The 24596-nt window shown below is 38.4% G+C and overlaps 1 protein-coding gene across 3 annotated transcripts in view; it reads right to left on the bottom strand.

The window, feature by feature from the left end:
- Positions 1-18093, bottom strand: part of CLIP4 (CAP-Gly domain containing linker protein family member 4) — a 54179-nt gene extending 36086 nt beyond the window's left edge. Inside the window, exons 1-5 of one of the 3 annotated variants that reach the window (XM_070734299.1) lie at positions 17948-18093; positions 7369-7522; positions 3968-4107; positions 3404-3497; positions 1715-1876 (exon numbers count right to left, since the gene is read on the bottom strand). In XM_070734299.1, the coding sequence (XP_070590400.1) occupies positions 1715-1876; positions 3404-3497; positions 3968-4107; positions 7369-7501 (529 nt within the window). In that variant the 5' untranslated portion in view covers positions 7502-7522; positions 17948-18093. Of the gene's footprint in view, positions 1-1714; positions 1877-3403; positions 3498-3967; positions 4108-7368; positions 7523-17447; positions 17658-17747; positions 17827-17947 lie in introns of those variants that run through there. The other 2 variants (XM_070734301.1, XM_070734300.1) reach the window with 2 other exon arrangements.
- Between the last annotated feature and the right edge of the window lie 6503 nt (positions 18094-24596).

Raw genomic sequence — 24596 nt, 5'->3', positions numbered from 1 at the left:
AAAAATACATTTCGGAATAAAAGAAACAGAAATAAAATAGCAGAAAGAAGTAGCCTGTTCCATCTGTTCTAATCACACTGCTTCAAGCTGAAACCCAACATGAAAAATTATGAATATATTAATTTTTCATGCTAGGTGATAAACAAAATTGACATGAAACCTCATAAGATGATCAGAAAGCACTCATTAATTCCTATTTTCCACAAACACAATATCATTATGAAAATAAAAAGCGGTGGAGAGGATAAAATATAACTATCCTCTATGATTGAGTTACTTAAAGAAAATGTTTTAAATAAATAAAATAAAAATATGTGGTATCAGCATGTTCTTCATCACCTATCTATAACAACTCCATAGAGCATAAGCATAAAAGTGGCCATCTTGAAGAAAAGAAGATGAGTTGTTATGCATTATTAAGAAAACAAAGATGAATATAATTTTCAGAACAATATTACACATAATAATTAGATCCATATCCAATTCTCTCTGAAGAATCTACATTAGATTAAGGCCATATATTCTTCCATCTTTTCTAATGAATGTTCAGAGCCATAGTTTCTGAAATAAATACCATTTTAGCCCAGTTGCTATGTTATTGACTGATTAGATACAATTTATAATACAGTGGTACCTCTACCTAAGAACACCTCTATTTAGGAACTTTTCTAAATAAGAACCGGGTGTTCAAGATTTTTTTGCCTCTTCTCAAGAACCATTTTCTACTTACAAACCGAGCCTCTGAAACTGTAACCGGAAAAGACGAGAAGCCTCCGTGGGGCCTCTCTAGGAATCTCCTGGGAGGAAACTGGGCCAGAAAAGGTGGGGAGAAGCCTCCATGGGGCCTCTCTAGGAATCATCTGGGAGGAAACAGGACCTCCACCCTCCCTGTGGTTTCCCCAATCGCACATATTATTTGCTTTTACATTATTCCTATGAGAAAAATTGCTTCTACAGTACTTACAAACTTTCCTACTTAAGAACCTGATCACGGAATGAACTTAGTTCGTAAGTAGAGGTACAGTACCACTATATTTCCATACTTAATAGTAGGCTATACTGTATATATTAGAGTTAAATTACTTCACTTTTAAAAGATTATTATAGATATTTAGTAACATTAGTATATTCAGGTGGACACAATGATGGCAAATATTAGTGATATGACTGTCTATCTAAACACTGTAGGGACAAAACATTTTCCTTTCACTTTCAATACCCTCCAATTGCCAGTAAAAGTATAGATGGAAACCATAAAGACTAGACAGACAGAGAGGCAGGCAGGCAGATATAGACAGACAGACAGACAGACAGACAGACAGACAGACAGACAGTTTTTAAATTGTTCTCATATTCAGGGCAACAAGAGCCAAGGTGGCGCAGCAGGTAGAGTGCAGTACTGCAAGCCACTAAAGCTGACTGTAGATCTGCAGGTCAGCGGTTCAAATCTCATCACCGGCTGAAGGTTGACTCAGCCTTCCATCCTTCTGAGGTGGGTAAAATGAGGACCCGGATTGTGGGGGCAATATGCTGGCTCTGTTAAAAAGTGTTATTGCTAACATGTTGCAAGCCACCCTGAGTCTAAGGAGAAGGGCGGCTTATAAATCAAATGAGCGAACGAACAAACAAACAAACAAACATCAATTTGGGAATAGTCTTACTGATAATGGAAATGAACATTTTATTTATTGGTATTACATCTGACAAGATTTACCTTTCGGTTTAGCATTTTTCAAAATGATAGTTATGAGTTCTGGAACATCAAAATAGGAAGCATAGTGCAGAGCATTCATATTTGTCCAGCGACTCCTCAAATTGATATCTGCACCCAACTCAATAAGTTGAGAGGCAAATTCTGCTGCTGTTTTCACATCCCCTGCAAAGCAAATAGTTTCGAAAACATAGCTTATATGTAGTTTAGTGGGTTCTTTGATAGATGTTCATAACATGCTAGATAACAAAAAACATTGGCAGGTTTTCATATAGCTTACCAGAGTTTGAAGGCTTATCAGACTATAACTACATAAACTATGAAGAAAAAAACTCAGGAAAGTTTCCTAGTACTTTGCATATAGCCTTTGTCTCTGGATGTTCAATAGCTTTCTCAATTCTAAATATCTATGGTCAATGACTGGAGTTGATGAAAACTGCTATATTAACACACTTGGAGAGAATCAAATTGGGAAAACTTGTTTACAGATGCATGCAGCAAAAACCTGCTTGAGTTTTATCTTATTTTCTGTAGAAAAATATATTTTATAATATGCCATACAACTTTCAGTGTCTGGATTTGATCTGATTTGAATTAAATTGTCTTGGTTGTTTCTGTTTTAGGACAGCAGAAATACTGCAGGATCCTCTAAATCTCATACAAGAGGAATATACAAGAGCCGAGGTGGCGCAGTGGGTAGCGTACTGTACTACAGGCCACTAAAGCTGACTACTTGATCTGCAGGTTAGCGGTTCAAATCTCATCACCAGCTCAAGGTTGACTCAGCCTTCCATCCTTCTGAGGTGAGTAAAATGAGGACCCGGATTATGGGGGCAATATGCTGGCTCTGTTAAAAAGTGCTATTCTAACATGTTGTAAGCCACCTTGAGTCTAAGGAGAAGAGCGGCATTAAAAAAATTGAATAAATAAATAAATATGTTCAAATAATAACAGTTTCTTCCTTGCACTGGTGCTGGAATAGTGGTGGTGGTGGTAGTGATGATGGGTTAAACATCACATGTTACTATTCTAGATCATGATAACAGAGAGGTAATGGATAACTAACCAATGGTAGAGTGTGTCCCATAATCAATACAGCAATGTAACCAAAATATTACTGAAATTATACCTGTGCTTTAACTTCAGTGGAATAACAACTTTATTTTATTTAGACATAGCAATTAGGACTAAAACTATTTAATTAAAACTGTTAAATTATCTTACATTATTTAATCTGTAGCATGTACTAATATGTAATTCTATTATTTCATAGGATTTTCAAATGATAAAATATAAAGTTTCGGTCTGTTTCCACCCCATTAATTTTAGATTGTTGCTGTATTAGAGGTTGCAAGCCTACAGAACAATGGGAAAATAGAAAAGATAAGGCTGGTGGGAGGGAGGGTTCAGAAATTCAGTAAAGTGGTTTTTGGGTTAGGGTATGTAGCTTGTGAATAGAATTCACTGAAGGTGGAGAAACAGCTGTTCCAAACAGTTCTAATTGGTAGAATTTTGGACACAGAGGGATATGGAATTTCTAATATGTTAGAATATTACAGGTAGATGACTTGAAGAGGAATGACACTTCATTCCTCTTTATAATGGCATAAGCAAAATACTGTATCCAGAGAAAGTTTGGAAAAACAACTACTGGAAAACTATCCACAGAAAATTTTAAATTCCTTTTCTTACCAATTCCATGAGCTCCTGACTTGCAAGTATAGTGCAAGAGAGTCATGTCAGTCAAGCCATCTCTGTCATTCACGTTACAGCCTCTCTTAATGATCTGTTTTTTGGGGGGAAAATATCATTTATGATTCTGATGCAGCAACTCCTATTTCCTGGAAGGTAATATATATATATCACTCCCATAATGATACCTAGTAACAAATTATTTTTACAGCCAAAGGAATTAGTTGCTACATTTCAGAGCACCGATGATATAAATATCTGGGTTCATGTGATTACCAATTTGCATTTCATCAGTTCATTTAGTACTACAGAGTTACTTAAATAAAAAACGTGCCAAAATCATGTAAACCCAAAAGATATATAGCCCTTAATGCACTTTTTATGAAGGATTTTGCTCTTAACAGATCATGAAAAGTTACTTAAATTTCTAACTAATAAGGATGCAGATGTAAAGATATATTAGCTAACATTAGTAAACAAAAATAAACAAACATTCCCATTTATTAAATGAAGGCATAACATAAACATTTATAGTTAAATCTAGGAAATCAATAAATGTCTCACCTCATTTCCTATCACATCAATGTTTTGCTGAACTTGGGGAACCCACTGTCTTAAGATAGCAAATAATTCAGATACAGATGTTTTGGGATTGAAAAGAATTTCCTGGCATGCTGCATCATTTGGATCAAAAAAAGAGAATTCTACAGGAATAAAAAGAATGAAAGAAATACTTAGTTGCTAAAAATATTCAGAAAGATTTTAAAAATATGTTTGTTTGTTGTTTATTTGTTTAAATTTATATGTCACCCAACTCCTAAGGAACTCTGGGCGACTTAACAACAGAATAAAATATTTAAATCATCTTAAGCATTAAAACAATTAAAACCCATGCATATCATTCCATGGCCAGATCTTGCCTTGAGTTCAATGACCCCAGACCTGCAAAAAAAGCCAGGTCTTAACTGCTTTTCGGAAGGCCAATAGGGTGGGGACAGTCAAGTTTCATACAACTTAACAAACCTTCACCATCTAATGCCCTGAAGATACTAGCTAAAGATACAGTTTTCAAATGCAAAGCATATGGGGTGCCTCCCTTGTAGGGTGCCTCAGGGGTTGGGCCTCTCCCCCCTGCTATTTAATGACCAGTTAGCTAAACCAGTACTGAATGGCTGTAATCATCTGAATCTCTAATACTTTTAAAGTAGACTATTAATACTGGAAGCTTTCAGAACACTGATAAAAAATATTAGACCATATTTAGTCCTCTCTGACAACAAAACAATTCTGTGTTGTTTTGGAATTCATGGTCCAAAAAAGAATCTCATATAAAAGAGACAAGCTTGTCAGCTAGACATGAAGAATAACTGGGTTTTTTTTAAAAAAAACCATGAAGCTATTTCAGAATTAGTTATGGATTGCATTTGAACTTTTAAAAAAACTGAGTTCATGAGAATACTTTATCAGAACTGTAACAATTGTTTTCCATTAAAAAAAAGTATTGCATTTTATATCTATCTTTAAGAGAAGGTCAGAAAAAAGTATTATCTGAAATTTAGTCTACACTCACTTGGTATCCTGTTACAGGTAACAAATTGTTAGCTGTTCTTACCAGTTTACCTTCTGCTAATGTTCAGATACTAATTATATGGCAAATTATACAAAATAAACCTGGATTTGTAGTGCCAATTTTTGTAAAATCTTTTATAATAAGAATTGACTGATGACATGTCTACTGAATGGAAATGTAAGCATATGAAGCTTAAAAGCATGCATAAAAGATGTTTAAGATTTTTTTTAGGTGAGCGGAGGTAATTGCCATTAATTAAAGAATAATTATTTTGACAGAAATTGTGGCTGAGATATATGTGCAATTTCTTTTAATAACATTAGAGATCTTGGCATAATGTATTTTCAGAACAGCAAGCAAAACCTGTAATAGGTGTTAATGTACTCTATTGTTGATGAAGCTTTTCTTTAAAATCCTGTATTTAATAAATATACAGAGATCAGGAAGGACAAATTATTTGCTTTTTTTGTGGATGCTGGCATTCAATACAATTTACACTTAATTTTAACACAGGAATTATTTCCTTCACCTTCTATATCTTTCCCATGCCTTATATTTTAGTGGAGGCCTAACCCTCATGTTATCATCTCTAAACAGAGATGTGAAATAAGATTCTGATTTGGCATCTTCCCTTCTTCAATGCACTAATTATCTGTTTTACTTTTACTCTCTGAAGATAATAACATTTTTACCTTAAATTTATTTTACTTCATATATCCAAAGTCTTAAAAACCACATGAGCCACTTACCAGGATAACCATTTGACAATTATAAGCCTAGACATCTATGTTTAATAGTCAAACTAGAGAGAAATCTTATTATTATACTACTGTTAATAGAAGAAAGTTGTCTATTCTCAAGCTATTAGACATAGAAACTAAAATATGCAGCTTACACATTTTTAGATTTAAAAAATGTAGCTTCTCTGAGTCATATTTCTCCCAATGTGAACAAGTGCAGAGAAAGGAAGACTCCATACAGATAATCAGATAAGCATTCTTACAGAATTGTGTCCTACTGGAATAAAATCAAGATAGCTTTATGTTTAAGTTAAAACATAAACCATGTGCTACAGCACACCTTGTTGAATTACAAAAAGTGTATACAATGGTAAATGTTGCCATTTGCTTCAGTGCAAGGAAATATTCAAAAACTTTTTATCACTTACATTTTGTTGTTATAATCCTAACCTGTCAGATCACCTGCATTATCTATTTGATCTTTTCAATAAGTTAAAAATCAGAAGCATGTGCTTCCAACATAGTCTGAAGCTGGTGCACAAATTGGTCTTTACCAAAACTATATTTTCGTCATTCCTATTCTTAAGATTAAGCAAGCAGCTATGATTAATTTAGTTCTTTCTTAATTACTCAATTTCATTTTAAAATTTAGTTCAGTTTAACAAAGATGTTATTTGTCATCTATTAACATTCTATTTAGCTTTGTATTAAATTATACATGTTATTTATTGAGTCACCTTATTTAATTGCAATAGGATTTAATTAACTGCCATATGTGCAAATCTGAGATAATTTGTTTTTGTACGTTTATTTTGTAAGAGGCTATTTATTCACCTGCTTGCTTCTATGCTTGCACCATGAAAAGATGCCCAAAGAGGAAAAAAGTTATAATATACTACACCAGTGATGGCGAACCTTTTTCCCCTCAGGTGCCAAAAGAGCAGGCACATGCACTACTGTGCACACATGAGTGTCCACACCCATAATTCAATGCCTGGGGAGGGCAAAAGCAGCTTCCGCCACCTTCAGAGGTCCTCTGGAAACTGAAAGCGGCCTGTTTCCCAACTTCTTGTGGGCCCAGTACGCTTGTGTTTCACCCTCCCCAGGCTGCAAAGGCTTCCCTAGAGCCAGGGGAGGGTATAAATGCCCTTCTTTGGAAGACAGAAACGCCCTCCCAGAGCCTCTGTGCAAGCCAAAAATCAGCTGGCTGACGAACACATGCAGGTTGGAGCTGAGCTAGGGCAACGGATTGCGTGCCAGCAGATTTGACAGATTCAGACTCAGTCTTCATTGGCTGAAGGGATGGTGTCAGCCCATTCTTGGATGTTAGCTCCACCCACTATAGAGAATTACTCTTGATGCAATTGTAGGAAAACAATTTTATATATTTCATACTAAACTATTTTTTTCTGTTGGAAACCAAATGATTTTCCAAGATGTGTGTTGTGCACTGTTTATATAATAAAGCTATTCTGAGAAAGATAATTCCCTACATTTAGCATACAGCAGATTTTAATAAAAGAATTGTAAAGTTTTCCAGATAATGTTGATTAGTTTTATATTAACTTCTGAACATCCCTTTGGAATCAATGTCCACTAATTCAATATTCTGAAACCAGTTCTGCAAAGATATATCCTTCTATAAATAGTCTTACCATATTCTGAAGGCATTGGTGCAGCAGAGACTGAATGTGTAATTGAATATTCGGAACCCGAGATAAAATACTGGTGTCTTCTACTCAATGAAACTTCTTCTTCAGAACGGTCAGGAAGTTCCTCTATGGTCATCTTTTAGAAAGCCACCTTTGGCTAAAAAGAATTTTTTCAAAAATATCTCATCAATTGACAAATGGCCTGAAATATTATTTGCTTATATAATTTGTATTTGTTTCTTACTAAAATATACTAATAATTAAGAGATTCCAAATATTTTGAAACATCATATGAATTCATAGATTATTGTGTAATCAATCACTCCTAAATATTAGAATTTTATTACAGGGCTTGAGGTAAAACTAAGGCATAATGAAATCTTACTTAGCATTATTAATTGACAATATGGTATAGGGTTAGCATGTCTCCTTATCTAAATTGAAATATAATACAGTGATCCCCCCAGTTTCGCGCTCTCAATCATCGCTAATCGCTATATCGCGATTTTTCCACCCGGAAGTAAAAACACCATCTGCGCATGCGTGCCCCTTTTTTCTATGGCCACGCATGCATAGATGGTGGAGTTTGCGTTCCCCAGGCAGATCAGCTGCTGGGCGGCTTCCCTGGGTCTTCCCCCTCTTGCTGGCGGGAGGGCGAGCGGCGGGCATCAGCGAGGAGCTGGGGTTTCCCCTTTGCGTGGGCGGCCAGTAAGACCCCAGCTGAGTCCCGAAGCCAAACGCGGAAGTTCGTCTTTGCCGTCTGGCTTCAGGACTCAGCTGGGAAGCGGCGCGAGCGAACGGCGTGGGCGGGCGAAGGGCGGGCGAGCGGCAGCGAGGAGTTTGCGTGGGCGGTGGGGAAACCCCAGCGCCGCTTCCCAGCTGAGTCCCGAAGCCAAACGCGGAAGTTTGCCTTTGCCTTCTGGCTTCAGGACTCAGCTGGGAAGCGGCGCGAGCGAACGGCGTGGGCGGGCGAAGGGCGGGCGAGCGGCGGGCGAGCTGGCAGGCAGGCAGCGGACAAGCGGCGGGCGGACAAGACAAGCGGCGGGCGGACAAGACAAGCGGCGGGCGCAGCAGCAGCGAGGAGTTTGCGTGGGCGGCGGGGAAACCCCAATCTTCGGCTCCTCGCTGCTGCAGCGGAAGTAAAAACACCATCTGCGCATGCGCAGATGGTGTTTTTACTTCCGCACCGCTACTTCGCGAAGAATCGATTGTCGCGAGGGGTCCTGGAACGGAACCCTCGCGATAATCGGGGGACCACTGTATTGCATATGGTCTTAAATTTTAAAAAAATCCTACAATTTTCTAGATAAAATTTGGTCTTCACATTGCTTGAAAATCATGGAGTACAGTAGAACCCCGACTTACGAGACTAATTGGTTCCGGAAGGAGGCTCGTAAGTCAGAACGCTCGTATGACGAAACATTGTTTCCCATAGGAAACAATGTAAAGTCAATTAATCCGTGCAACAACAAAAAAACCCGCTGCCGCCGAACGCGGAAGTTAGCGTTCAGAGACAGCTGCAAAGCGGTGCGCGTGTTTTAAAACGTCAGAGCCGGCCTGGGGGGCTCGGGGGGAAGCCCCCGAGCCCCCCAGGCCGGCTCTGACGTTTTAAAACACGCGCGCTGCTTCGCAGCTCTCTGCTGAATCCGGAACGCTAACTTCCGCGTTTGGATTCAGCAGACAGCTGCGAAGCGGCGCGCGTGTTTTAAAACGTCAGAGCCGGCCTGGGGGGTTCGGGGGCTAACCCCCGAGCCCCCCAGGCCGGCTCTGACGTTTTAAAACACGCGCGCCACTTCGCAGCTGTCTTCTGAAGCCGGAACGCTAACTTCCGCGTTCGGTTTCAGAAGACAGCTGCAAAGCGGTGCGCGTGTTTTAAAACGTCAGAGCCGGCCTGGGGGGCTCGGGGGGAAGCTAACTTCCACGTTCGGATTCAGCAGAGAGCTGCGAAGCAGCGCGCGTGTTTTAAAACGTCAGAGCCGGCCTGGGGGGCTCGGGGGGGAGCCCCCGAGCCCCCCAGGCCGGCTCTGACGTTTTAAAACACGCGCGCTGCTTCACAGCTCTCTGCTGAATCCGGAACGCTAACTTCCGCGTTCGGATTCAGCAGACAGCTGCGAAGCGGCACGCGTTTTAAAACGTCAGAGCCGGCCTGGGGGGCTCGGGGGCTTCCCCCCGAGCCCCCCAGGCCGGCTGTGACGTTTTAAAACACGCGCGCCTCTTCGCAGCTGTCTTCTGAAGCCAGAACGCTAACTTCCGCGTTCGGTTTCAGAAGACAGCTGCAAAGCGGTGCGCGTGTTTTAAAACGTCAGAGCCGGCCTGGGGGGCTCGGGGGGAAGCCCCCGAGCCCCCCAGGCCGGCTCTGACGTTTTAAAACACGCGCGCTGCTTCGCAGCTGTCTGCTGAATCCGAACGTGGAAGTTAGCGTTCCGGATTCAGCAGAGAGCTGCGAAGCAGCGCGCGTGTTTTAAAACGTCACAGCCGGCCTGGGGGGCTCGGGGGCTTCCCCCCGAGCCCCCCAGGCCGGCTGCCACGTTTTAAAACACGCGCGCTGCTTCGCAGCTGTCTGCTGAATCCGAACGCGGAAGTTAGCGTTCCGGATTCAGCAGAGAGCTGCGAAGCGGCGCGCGTGTTTTAAAAGGTTGCAGCCGGCCTGGGGGGCTTGCCAGCACCCCCCCAGCCCCCCAGGCCGGCTGCAACCTTTTAAAACACGCGGGATACGAGCGCCAAGGAGCTGTCTCCTGAAGCCGAAAGCGGAAGTTAGTGTTCGGCTTCAGGAGACAGCTCCTTGGCGCTCGTATCCCGAATGTGAGCTCGGGAGGCGAACAAAAATGTCACTCCCCTCCCAGCTCTTATCTCGAGTAGCTCGTAAGTAGAGCTGCTCGTATGTCGAGATTCCACTGTATATGGCCAAGAATATACTTGCTACAGACAGTTATGACACGTGTAATTAAATATCCACTCTTTGAAGATCTTAATTTTTTGTTTAAATATTCTATTTCTTTTAATAGTTCTGGTCAAATCTTTTTAAGACACATTTGTTCTAGTTAATACCCTGTTTCCCCAAAAATAAGACGTACCCCGAAAGTAAGGCATGTCACAGGTTTTGAAGAATTTGGTAATATAAGGCACCCCCCGAAAATAAGGCGTAGTCAAGTTTACAGTGGAAAAACATACGGTCCCATTCAAAGCTGTTCATAGCGGTACCGTAATAATGTGGCGTCCCCTGCTGGCCCCTTCCATCGCTTTGTACCGTCCAGTACAGCAGACACAGTCTGCTGCTGTCTCACCGCCATTACAGTCTCCACTACAGTGCGTAGACTGTAGTTCCTCTGGTGGCCGGAAGCTGCAATAGTGGGAGTATACTGTTGTACCATATAAGTGCCGTCATTTGTGGGTGTGGGTGTGGGTGCCATACTGACAGGTACCGTACCGTAATCAGTGTACCATACGGTACACTTTCTTTGGGGGTGTCAGCTTTTTGGAATACTGTGTTCAGTTCTGGAGACCTCACCTACAAAAAGATATTGACAAAATTGAACGGGTCCAAAGACGGGCTACAAGAATGGTGGAATGCCTGGGATAAACACATATTCATCCTAAGATAAAATACAGAAAATAGTATAAGGGCAGACTAGATGGACCAGGAGGTCTTTTTCTGCCGTCAGACTTCTATGTTTCTATGTTTCTATGGGTCCAAAGACGGGCTACAAGAATGGTGGAAGGTCTTAAGCATAAAACGTATCAAGAAAGACTTAATGAACTCAATCTGTATAGTCTGGAAGACAGAAGGAAAAGGGGGGACGTGATCGAAACATTTAAATATATTAAAGAGTTAAATAAGGTCCAGGAGGGAAGTGTTTTTAATAGGAAAGTGAACACAAGAACAAGGGGACACAATCTGAAGTTAGTTGGGGGAAAGATCAAAAGCAACATGAGAAAATATTATTTTACTGAAAGAGTAGTAGATCCTTGGAACAAACTTCCAGCAGACGTGGTAGATAAATCCACAGTAACTGAATTTAAACATGCCTGGGATAAACACATATCCATCCTAAGATAAAATACAGAAAATAGTATAAGGCCAGACTAGATGGACCAGGAGGTCTTTTCTGCCGTCAGACTTCTATGTTTCTATGCTTCTATGTTTTTCTGCCTGTGAATTTGTCTTATTTGAGAAATACAAAGGCACCCCCCGAAAATAAGACGTAGCACAACTTTTGGAGCAAAAATGAATATAAGACAGTGTCTTATTTTCGGGAAAACACGGTATGAAATTTAGGAACTATTTCTAGAGAACTGAGGAGCAAAATGTAGGAAAGGTTTTCAAATGATATTACTTTTTTTCTGTCTCACAAAGGCTTGCTAACAGTAACAGCATTGCATCTTTAATTTTTAATTAAATATTTACTTTTCAACAGAAATAACTTTAAGGTCACTTCTTAGTAAGGTAGGTAATAAAATAGTTTTCCCAAATGTGATGTTATAGAAATAAATATCTATTTGTTCATTGTTTTTAATGCAGTGAAGTATTTAAAAAGAGATAAAAGATTTGTCAATGAACAGCATTTTGTGTTTTTTGTAGTAATATATAATCTATCAGTATAATCTATAATACAAATTAGAGAAAACTAGGTGGATAAAAACAGATGACTTTTTTAAAAAATTGAGTTTTTAAAGTTTAAATTGGATTTTTTTATTCTCATCAAATTTATTTTAATGAAATTCTTTTGGAGTAAAAATCTATCTAAAATAGTTTTCTATTCAAGATACATTAATAATTTAATTTATTTGGCATGAAATGAAACTTAGTTATGTAGCATGAGGCCGTTTATTCTGCAATATTGGGACTGCTGGTGAGTCAACAGCAGGTCATAGGAGGACCTGCTATGGGGCAGAGATGAGTTGCTTTATAAAAAGCCTTTCTACAAGTGGTTTAAATCAACTTATTTAAACCAAATCCATCATGAAGAAGGGTAATCTGTAATCTAGCATTATAGAGTAATATGTGATGGATGGTTTTAAATAGAATGAAAGCTTACAGGGTGACTATTATCCATATGTAAATATAAAGCTATTGCTGATCATCTGAATTCATTACCGAATTCTTTGTAAACATATATCAACTATTCCATGGGAAATTAATGTATGAGCCAATGTATAGCACAAGATTTTAAAAAGCTATAAACATGATTAAATTGAAGAGGAGTGTTCCTCATTCATGGGACAAGAAAAATAAATGTACTATTAAATGCATGAGACTCAATTTTATGTAATGGTTAATATATCAGGCTAGAATCCAGGAGAAAATCGCTTATAATCCTGCCTTAGTCACGAAACCACAGGATTTGTTTAGCTTAAGGTGATGGTACATTAGCTAGGAGACTAAGTGTTAATACAGAGTAGTTGTTTGCCTGCCTAACACTGCTAGTCCATTCAGTTCACGCTCACAGGCTATCTAAAAGCGCACCATAGGGGGGTGAGCTAGAATGCACTCAGAATGGCTAATGACATTCAGTGGCAGCATCCAGGGCTTTTTCCTTCTATGATGTCATCTCACATTCAGAGATCGCTCTCTGGCAGATCCAGCATCAATTGCATTCATACTTCACACGAAGTGCCATTATTTTTCCCACTGAAGTGGTACTTATTTATCTACCTACATGTAGCATGCTCTCAGACTGCTAGGTTGGCAGAAGCCAAGGCAAGTATAGGAGCTCACCCCGTCACAGTTCTAGGACTCAAACTTCCAGAGAACAGACTTTCTCCAGCAACTTTAAGCCACTGAGTCACCATGCTTCCAGGCAATGGGTGGCCTTGGGCCACTCACTTCCTCTCACCCAGAGCAAAAAAGCAATGGCAAATCTCTTCTGAAAATCTTGCCATGAAAACTACAGGAGCTCATCCAGGCATTGCCAAGATTCACTAATTTGAAGACCTCCCCATCTCCAAAAAGGAAACGTATCATTAATCATATACTACTTTGACATCATATTAATTATTGAGCTGCTATTAGTTTCAAAATGTCCAAGTTATTTCACAGTATAATTCATAAAACATGAATATTTCTATAGTTTACAACTAATCCTTGATTAACATTAATGAGGATCAGAAATTCTCATAAAGCATGAGGTCACATGTACTGCATCATTTTACAACAGCAATCTGGATACTCCTCATTGCTGTCATTAAGCATGTTATTAAGTGAGTTCCAGTTGGCATACAAGCAGGCAACAGGCAAGTACGTAGATGGGGCCAGTTTTGCCTGGTAGAGTGACCACTGTTTGGTGGGGGGATGTTACATCAGTGGCCCATACAAGCATAATGGAGTTGAGGTTGATGGTGCTAGGCAATGCAAGCAGGTCAATGGCAGCTTCCCCATTGACCTTCCTTGTAGGAAGCTAGCATGGAAAATTGATTGTGTTACCATAGAATACTGCACCAATCATAAATACAAGCTGGTTGCCAAACAACCAGATTGCAATCGTGTGACCTCAATGGTGCTGTGATGGCCAGAATTCAAAGGACTGGTTTTAAGTGTCCTTTGTCAGCACTGTTGTAGCTTTGACTGGCCACTGAATAAGAGGTTGATAAGCCAGGGCTACTAGCATAAAGCAAAACTCTGAAGTGAAGTTTATATAAATACTCATGAATAATAGAAGCAGGGGAATGTAAGATTCAGAATCCTTTTTTTTTTCTTCAAATGAAATGTTTTGTTAACACCAAACTATAGTTCAGTCTTCTGTTATCATTTGCATGAACTAAAGTAAAACCCTTCACCTGTTTCTTAGATTTGGCAGAAATATGTCTAAATCTATATTAATGTTTCACAATATTTTTCTATTGTATGAAAAGAAAATATATAAAAATCAATTTCTTTCAATTTTTCTTTTTTAAAAAAAAATCAAAAGGCTTCAGGTGAAACAGAAAAATACTCTTTTCTTTCCAGGTATCTTAGAATGTGTTAGTTCTGTTCTAGAACTGCTATCTCATGATCTACTGATTGTTCAAAGTTAATATAGAAAAACGCATTAAGACAACTTCTGAAAAGCACTGTTTTTCTACATTTCTAGAAGACAGTTCTAATTAGCTTGATTCATTTCAATCTACTATCTTAGGTACGTCTGGGTCAATAACTGTAAATTATCTGAGAATTATATTATGCAGACCTCTAAAGACAATGAGTCAATTTTAGTGCACTGCAACAATACATAAAGCAAAATACAAAAAAGTTTTTAATATTCCTTAAACATAATTACAATGTGTCAATTCTCTTTTATTCTTTCATATACTGGCGATATCTGTTATTTTAAGAAATAAATGGGTGAAACGATATATAAAAAATAAAAAAATAAGACGGCAACCATAATTTGTCCTTGACTTATTGTTTTTATACATTACAATTCCACTAGTATTTTGAAGGATTTTTTTCAACATTCTATCCAATTTTATTTATTTCATGTTAATGAATCCAGCGATTTCTCTGATAGAGCATATCATAATACAATTTTTTATTTCAGGATATATCTGGGTGCTCCATGAGTTTAGCTGTTTTCTGGTAGATGTTTCATTACCAAATAAGATAATATCAGTGCTATAAAGGTGTAGGGTTTTTCATTGGTTGATTGGTTGATTGATTGATTGAGTTGGAAGGGATCTTGCAGGTCTAGTCCAACCCCCTTCTCGATCAGGAGACCCTACACCCACCCACCCCAGACAGATGGCAGTGCATCTCTTTTTATAGATTAGTGGGTTTGCCCTGTCAGTGTTCTTGGTGGTTCTTTGATTAGGCTGTTTATTATTAGTTTGTTTGTCTGACTTGATAGTTTCTTGATTGGGATATTGTAAACAAACAAAACAAGTAAAGAATTGTTTTTCTTCTATTAATCTTGGTGTTTATCTAGGTTTTGAGCATTGGTGGGGTGTTCTTTCATTTTTGGCTTTTTAGTTGTATTTTTTTTGGGGGGGGGGTTAGTTCTATGTGCCTGTTGGTGGCTACTTTGTTTGAGAGCCAGGTTTCCAGGAATTCTCTAGTGTTTTCAGACTTGGTCAAAAACCAGTATCTGGGTATTGTGAGTTATGTAATTAAATCAGATATCACAAAAGTATGTGATGTAGCATATTGCACAAATTCTACCATAAAGTCTTAGTACTCAACTTTCAGAGCTGACTAGAATGTCTATTTGGCAAATTATTGACTTTGAAAACTACTTTTCTCTGAATTATACATAACTTCAAGACATGATCTTACTGTTGTTTATTTTCAGTCTTCTCCTTACATTTCAAAATGTAATACTGTAGATTGGGGAAGAGTATTCTCATGTGCAATTCCTGTATTGGAATTCATTAGAGCAATTAATTCTTTCAAGATATATTCAGGAATGATAAAGACCTCTTCGGTGGCCATTTTTCAATCCATTTTTATAGTACTGTACATTTTCTGGAATATTTGAACTGGTTAAATCTACTATTTTAATCTTTATTATAAGACACATTTAAGAATATAAAATAATTTGTATTATTTTAAATTGTAAATTAGATTTTATTTATAATTTAATTAATAGGGCTGTCCACTAATAAATGACTGTAGGTGACTTGCAGAAATATTTAAAATTACAGATCTTGTACTTTGTAAGTTGTGAATATAGTAAGCATTATTTATTAGCAAAACAATTCTCCAATAATACTTAATAAGAGCTTTGTAACAAAAGAAAAGGCAAATACATCTTTGATGGACTTGGCTATGAGTCACACCTTCCTTCAAAACAAGTTTTTGCTTTTCAGCTCACCAGCTGCATGTAGTTATCTGAAGGAAACCAAGCCGTGTAAATAGGCTGATTCTTCACTCACTGTATATCTTTCAGTGAGTTAATTCACTCATGGGAGGATGGTACAACAGATTCCACATCTTAAATGTGCCAGCCCTACATCTACTTGGTTTCATTTAGTAAATAACTAAAGAATTCAAATTCTACTAGTGAAAAAGTCTACGTTTTTATTGTGCATACTTTAGGCTACAAATAGCATTAAACACCATTGGGTCTTATCCTGCTACTAAATATAGCACAAGCTTCATCAACTACAACCAACAGTTCTGTTAAAAAGTTTCAGCAAGATGCAGGACCTATAAAATTAATATTCTATATTGTGATAACTGCACAGAAATCGGAGGGGGGGTTGTAATTGCATATAAATATAATACATAAATAATAAAACCTAACCACAGAAACATTTGACATGGAAGGCATTTATTAATCTCCATAAATTAAGGGATGCTTTTCCTGTTCCACCAATAAATGACTGTGTTTCTCCATGTTCAAACCTAAACATGATAAAACAATGTTACACTATCTGTTCATTTAATATTGGCAGAAAATTATTAAAACAGAAATTATGTCACAAAACATTTGGTATGTCAAAGAAGTAGCCAGGCTAATTCGGGAAAATGAGGCGGGGTCCGTGGTACTAGAACTGAAGCTGTTCTACACTGCTCAAAAAAATAAAGGGAACACTTAAACAACACACTATAACTCCAAGTAAATCAAACTTCTGTAAATCAAACATATTCAATGAGAATATTTCATTCATTCAGATCGAGTGTTCCCATTATTTTTTTGAACAGTATATTTGGCTGCTTTACACATAGGACAATACTTCCGTTAGCGCAAATTAAATCCCACAATTCATCAGTAGCAAATGGATAGAAGAAAAACTACAAGTAACTTCAACGTCCATCTATCATTAGCCTGCAGTTTTAATTTAATTTATTAAATTAATTTTATTTAGTTATTATTTATATATAATTTATATTTATATGTATTTATATTAATTTAATTTTAATTTTTTTTACCTTAAATGGCCCCACTTTAAAGACATGACACCTATTAAAGCTGTTATTAGTGAAATTGTTCCTTCTTGGCATACCTTAGGTAGACCAGGGGGAGACAAAATCAAGTCTGACTGAAAAAATCTTGGGCCTTAGTTTTTTTTAAAAAAGCTATTTATGCTACGGAATTGATAAAGACGCAGCTGATATTGGGAAAAGGGGAAGGGGCTCCTTCAGATGATACCACAGCAGTCCCACCCACCTCTGTCTTCCTAAAAGCCTCGGTTGCATAACGCTTTTTCTACATGCAGAAACACATCCTGGGTGCCATTCCAGGTGTCTTCAACACTCATGGCTCCCGGTTCCGCCCGCAAACACATTGCCGCTGTTCCTCTCTCGCCCCCACCTTTGCCACAAACCCCACAACGCGCTCCCGACACCGGCGGTTAAAACTGCGCGCACGCAAACCTCCTTCCCCCCACCGCGCCACCCGGCGCAGGTGCAAGCCAAACGGCAGGTTTCCTTTCAAACGTTAGGGTCCCACGTGACGTCACTCCTCTACCTCGCATCGCAAAGCGGGGCATATCCTCGGAGCCCCCCCCCTCATCCCCATCCCAGTGCGTCATTCTGCTCGCCACGCCTTCGATTCGAGGGGGGGCGCAACCAATCCTTCAGGGCGCTCTGCCCCGACGTCTTCCCGCACGAAGACAGCAGCAGCAGAAGCAGCAGCAACCGCCCCCGCCTGCGCGCGGCTACCCTCACCTGCCGTCCCCTCCGCAACTGCGGCTCCCGAAGCTCAAGAGAACCGAGGGGCAAAGTCCCCGCCCACCGACCTAGGGCCACGCCCACCGCCCATACGTCGGAGAAGGAAGATCAGGTAGACCCGCTAAAAAGCTTCCTTAGGCCCCGCCCCATCCCCATGCAGCAATTTATCTGCAACAAGACTTCTCCCCGTCGCTAACCTCCACTCCCACTCCAGCACGCCGCTGTCCAGCCTAGCCAATCCGCATAGTCAACTCCGCCCCCTATCTGAGCTTTTTTGCATATCCGGGGATCCTCCTCCGCTGGCCTCTGCCGTCCGATGCGCCTCTTGCGTGGATTAGCTTTCGGGGGTAGTAGTGGGGGTGGGGGTAAAACACCTGAAGCCCCGCCCACATTCGATGGTCCGCGTTCGCTCTTCAGTTGTATAAAAGACGAAGACAGAGATGTGCGCATGTGCAGATCTCGATGTGGGAAAGCAACCCGAGCGGCTTCATCGGGTGTCAGCACTTTGTTTTTGTAACTACAGTATATCTGTGTAGTTTGATTACTGCATACCCAACACCTATTTTTGTGCCTTCCGTTCCCTGTCCTAATTTCTCTCTTTTACTAGTATCATATATATATAAACATTGTTATATCTTTGTGTACTACTAATAGGTACTTGACAAAAAAATAAATATTAAATGATAATATAACACAGTAACGTTCTCTTTTACAAAAATAACTTCATTTTATTGCTTCGTATAATATCAATATATACATACAATATATGTATATATAATGTATATATGTGATAAGATAGGCATTTTGCAGTGCTGCCAAATATGCATATACTGTACTAAGGAGGTAAACACTTTGAAGTTTTGAATAAACTTGCCTAAGATTGTGCTAATAGATTGTAAATTTATATTGGCTTTTCTATTGGAATTAAACTATGGTATGCTTATTTTTGTAGATGGAATAAAACTATTCTTATCCTCATCTCTTATTAGGTGAATGAAATAATTGTGGCCACAAGCAAGTGGATTTAAAGAGGGGCAAAAGAATGTATTCCCCCTTGAATAAGAGAAACTACTTTCAGATAGTAAACCCTCTAATAAAATAAGCAAGCAGAGGAATATAATGGAACTCAGCCAACCAGCTGACTGTCAGTGGAGAGCAAGTTTATGACTGTCTTAGATTAATATAAGCAATGTGTTCTTGGGGTATTTATAAATCTTAGTAAATAGTAAATAAAATTTAAGACCCGTTAAATTTATAAAAAAACAAGCTAACTAAATCAAAAGGAGCAATCTACATCTATACAGTAGATATAAAGTTACACAGTGGACACTAAAATTATGTAAAATAGCATTTAAAATTACAAAAAAAAATCATATTTAAAATTTAAATATGGTTATATGTAAAATTGCAGGAAAAAAATCTAACATTGAATAGTAGAAAACATTTATAAAACAGAAAATAAACCCAACAGGATTCAACAGCTCTTCCATTTTGCTTCACAAAACCTACCCAGTTCCATTCATTGCTCCTTTTAAAGGCACAATGAATGACACATTTTGACATGCATAAATGTTATTAGTGTACTATCAAAGCATCCTGCAAAGCACCCTTTATAGCCCACTACACAGCCCTGTGAAGGTTTTAGTTTTTTAAAAAGAATGCAACATTTAGTAGCCAATATCTATGTTCAAGAGTATGTACAAAAGGGAAAGGAGCCAAATGCACTTGCTTTGTTTATAGCTTCTTGTCTTTTCTTGCTCTGGTTTAGAATATTACATTTAATTGGGCAATTTTTTTAGTTGTCTCTTGCTTTCTATTTTGGAATGAAAAAGAAGACTGATATCTGCATTTAAAACTCTGTTAACTTCATCCTTTAGGCAAATTATCTAATTTCTCTAGTAAGTGAAAAGTGAAAGCAGAGGAACATTTTGTATTGAGAAACATGGAGATAATTATGTGGTGTGCTGTGTTAAAGAAGAAAAATCACTACAGCCAACTTGAACAATATCTCTTAGTTGGAGGGAGTATAACTTCAAAGAATAAAGTTTCAGCTACATTATTCTAATGTAGGATTTTTCTATTGGAGTGACTAAATTTTATATTATTGGAATCACACAAAAAACAGCCAGTTGAACAAGTTATAAGGAAAGAAGCCACACTATAGCCAGTTCTTGGTCTTTCTGACTTCTAGGTAACCTATTAGGAACTAAAAATATTATAATCTCTCTGCATTTCTGGTTCTTGATTGTCTAATTAAGTATGGTGAAAGATTAATCATGAAAAGAAATGTAGTATGGTTATCTAATTATCTTTATCCTTTAAAATTATATAAAAATCCTGAAACAATAACTTCAAGTAGCGAGTTCTAAACTTTACAACTATAAATGAAAAAATTTGCAATCTAACAGGTTTCTGGTGACTGATCAGATTAAAAGAATAGATAACCTCATAGCCAAAGAAGCACCTGAATCTATCTGTTTTGATCACCATTGGAAATATAAGGCGCTATGTAAAAGCCTAATGATAGAGTTTCAACCTCTGCATTTAAGCATATGCATATGTTTTTTTACTATTGTGAGCCGCCCCGAGTCTTTGGAGAGGGATGGCATACAAATCAAAATAAAATAATAATAATTAAAAAAAAATTAGGTGGAACACGTGCGAAAGGATGCTGGCCTTCCAAGTATGGTAGTCGTGGGGAAAGGGACCAGAGCCTGGACTATTTCTCCACCCCACTAATGGGAATAATCATGAAAATGATGGCCTTTGTCATTGGAAAGTTAGTGCACTGGAGATGTGCAATTCAAAATTGGCAAAAACGCTAGCAAACTCCATTGCTCTAGGAAACTCATAAAACTAGCATTGTCTAGCATTTTCTCCCTCTGGAGGGGTGGAGATTATGGTGTTTGTTAAAACGGCACCTTCTTTTTGAGTAGGAAGCATTAACCCCATTTTTTTCTTGCTGGCTCTGTAGCCAGGATTCTTATCAGTTGTCATTAAAGTGAAGAAAGGCACAATCAGGTTCACAACTTGCATAGCTAGTTAGAGCAGGCATTAGTTTCTATGACAGAGTAGTTTGCAGGAAAAACAAGGGCTGGGCCCACATATATAGCAACCCTAACCACTAATTCTGGAAATACATGTCTTATTGAATTCTAAAACAAGAGCAGGCCTGTCTACTGAAACTAAGCATGGAGTAATTTTTCTTTGTGTTTCGTTTCCTGACTTTAGCAACATGTACCACCACATTCACCATTTGGAGTCACCTGTGTCTTATAGTGCACCAATACATCATTTTGACCTTCTGACAAGCAATAAAACATGTATTTCTAGAATATTATTTCATCAAGTAAGATAGAGGCAAGATCAGACTTTTCCAAATTCCTGTTTGCAGTCAGACACGTTCCTAGTTTGGTACTGGTCCTATCTACAAGGGTCGCCCAGAAAGCAATGCACCACATTCTTTTTCTCAGCCTACAGTAATGGTACAAATGCGAAAATTTAGATATACATTATTTGAATTGTCAGGAGTCCATGTGTCGTCATTGAATTTTTCACTGCGGGGAAAGAAACTGCTGGGAACATTCACAAACATTTGTGTACAGTTTATGGAGAATCTGGAGTCGACAGAAGTATGGTTAGTTGCAGAAGACATTTTGAGGATGATAAAGAAGTGATTCACACAGTGCAGAAATGGCTTCGTGACCAGAACAAGGAGTGGTACCGACAGGGCATACACGCCCTTGTGTCTCGCTGGGGGAAGGCCATAAAACAGAACGATTATATGGAAAAATAGGGAGTGTAGAAGAAACATCATTCTTTCTTGTGTGTAAGTTTCATTGTGTTCAATAAATAATTGTTGAAGAAAAAAATGTGCATTACTTTCTGGATGACCCCCGTAGTTTGTCCAGATTAAATAAAAACTCTTGGGTATATGAGAAAGCTGTTACTCTTCAAAATTTACCATCGTATTCCAAGCACAATTTGATCATTCTGATCCCATGAGATTTTGTTATATAATCACATTTGTCCCATTTTACAACCTTCCACAGTTATTAAGTGAATCATTGCAATTGTTAAGTTAGTAATCCAATTCTTAAATGAATTTGACTTCCCCATTGACTTTGCTTGTCAGAAGGTCGCAAAAGGCGATCATGTGATCCTGGGACACTGACTGTCATAAATATGAATCAGTTGCCAAGCATCTGATTTTTGACTGCGTGACCATGGAGATGAAGCCATGGTTGTAAGAATGAAAAATAGTTCTAAGACTTTTTTCAGTGCTGGTGTAATTTTGAACGGTCGCTAAATAAACTGTTAAAAGTTGAGCACTACCTACAGTGTTGAAATTTTTTGATTAATACAAATTTTAAAAATCCTTCAAGCAATTTATTATTATTATTATTATTATTATTGTTATTGTTATTGTTATTATTATTATTATTATTATTAATTAGATTTGTATGCCGTCCCTCTCCAAAGACTCGGAAGACCCAATCCATTTGACAGCTGTCTTTTTCTGGATAAATTTGTCTTAGTGATAAAGTACTCTGTGAGATATTTTATTTTTCTGCTGTAAAATTAAAGAGATGGCTACTATAATATTTAGAATTTTTTTTTCATCGCATCTTCAAGTCTTTTGGAAGTTTAAGGCAATGTGCAGGGGAATCTTCCTCATTTTCTTCCGCTACAGCAATTATTTTCATTAGGTTGGGCTAAGAATATACTGTTTTACCTTAAAGATTTTTCCAGATTTCACTGGAATACTTGCACTTCCCAAACTTATATCTATACCATATCATTGCAATGTTTTAAAGGAAAGATATGTTGCCATTGAAAATAGCAAAAGAAACCATGGTTAAGGTTGGAATTGGTCTCAAGGTTAGGGTTGGGTCTCTTTGAAATCTTGGCTAAAAACTTATATCAAAGATAGATTTTGAATCATTTTTCGAAGGAAAAAATGCTTTTTGTTTGGAGCTGTTTATGGTTCATACTAAAATATTTGAAGAAATCCCATTGCCATTGAAAATGAAACTGGTAAGAGTTAAGGTTAGCCCTTTTTGGAGTCAGGGCCAAAAATTGATATCAGGGATAGATTCTTAGATGTTTGTAAAGGGGAAATGACATTGACAGCTTCTTGTTATCATTGTTCATAGTCCACAGTAAAATACATGGGATATCCCATTGCCCTTGAAATTGAAATGGGTTAGAGTTAGGGTTGAGTTAAATCACTATGGTGTCGGGGACAAAAATGGATATCAGGGATAGATTCTGAATCATTTTCTATGTAAAGTGAATAGTAATAGGTTTTCATTTGGAGTTGTTTGTGGTCTGCAGCGATATACATTTAAAAAATCCCATTCCCATTGAAAAAGAGAATATGGTTAGGGATAGGAGTAGTCTTCCTTGGAATCAGGTCAGAAAACGGCTATCAGATACATTCTGAATCATTTTTCTAAGGAAAATAACAAGTATAGCATTTCATTCGAAGTTTTTTGTGGTCCATAATAAAATACTTGGGGAAATCCCATTGCCATTGAAAATGGAACTATTTAGGGTTAGGCCTCCTTGGACTCAGAGCCAAAAATGGATAGCAGGGTTAGATTTTGAGTCATTATCTCAAGAAAGCGACAGCTTTTGCCCATGTTACACCAACACTCCGCAGTCTGCATTGGTTGCCGATCAATTTCCGGTCACAATTCAAAGTGTTGGTTTTGACCTATAAAGCCCTTCTTGGCATCGGATCAGAATTTCTCCGGGACCGCCTTCTGCCGCACGAATCCTAGTGACTGATTAGGTCCCACAGAGTTGGCCTTCTCCGGGTCCCGTCGACTAAACAATGTCATCTGGCGGGTCCCAGGGGAAGAGCCTTCTCTGTGGTGGCCTCAACCCTCTGGAACCAGCTCCCCCCTGAGATTAGAATTGCCCCCACCCTCCTTGCCTTTCGTAAACTCCTTAAAACCCACCTCTGCCATCAGGCATGGGGAAACTGAAATAACTTCCCCAGACCTATATTGTTTATGTATGGTGTGTTGTGTGCATGTTTTTAAATTATGGGTTTTTAGTTTAAATTATTAGATTTGTATTACATATTGTTTTGCTACTATTGTTGTGAGTCGCCCCGAGTCTACGGAGAGGGGCGGCATACAAATTTAATAAATAATAATAATAATAATAATAATGGGGGGTTGCTTGTTTGTGGTCCACAGTAAAATATTGCCCAAAAATGAAATTGGAGATACAGTTCGATCTCCTTGAAATCAGGGTGAAAATCAGGAATAGATTCTGAGTCTCTTTCTAACCAAGCAACCATTACGGCGTTTCATTCAGACTTGTTTATAAAGTATAATAATTTATAATAATTTATTAGATTTGTATGCCGCCCGTCTCCGCAGACTCGAGGCGGCATATTATACTTGCTTTTGCTTTGTACCAGGAGGAGGTTCTGATTTACTTCACTGCCAGTTTACTTCCTCCCACCCTCCGTGGGACGCATGTGCATGATATGACTGTATGTTTGTTTTTTATATTGGGGTTCCTTGCTTTTTAGACTTTTTAAATGTACTATTGTTATCTTAGATTCTAATTATTAGATTTGTCATTATGTATTGTTTTTATCACTGTTGTGAGCCGCCCCGAGTCTACG

The sequence above is a fragment of the Erythrolamprus reginae genome, chromosome 1 (assembly GCF_031021105.1).
Source record: "Erythrolamprus reginae isolate rEryReg1 chromosome 1, rEryReg1.hap1, whole genome shotgun sequence".
Classification (NCBI taxonomy): domain Eukaryota; kingdom Metazoa; phylum Chordata; class Lepidosauria; order Squamata; family Dipsadidae; genus Erythrolamprus; species Erythrolamprus reginae.
This window is presented reverse-complemented; position numbering and strand designations above follow the sequence as displayed.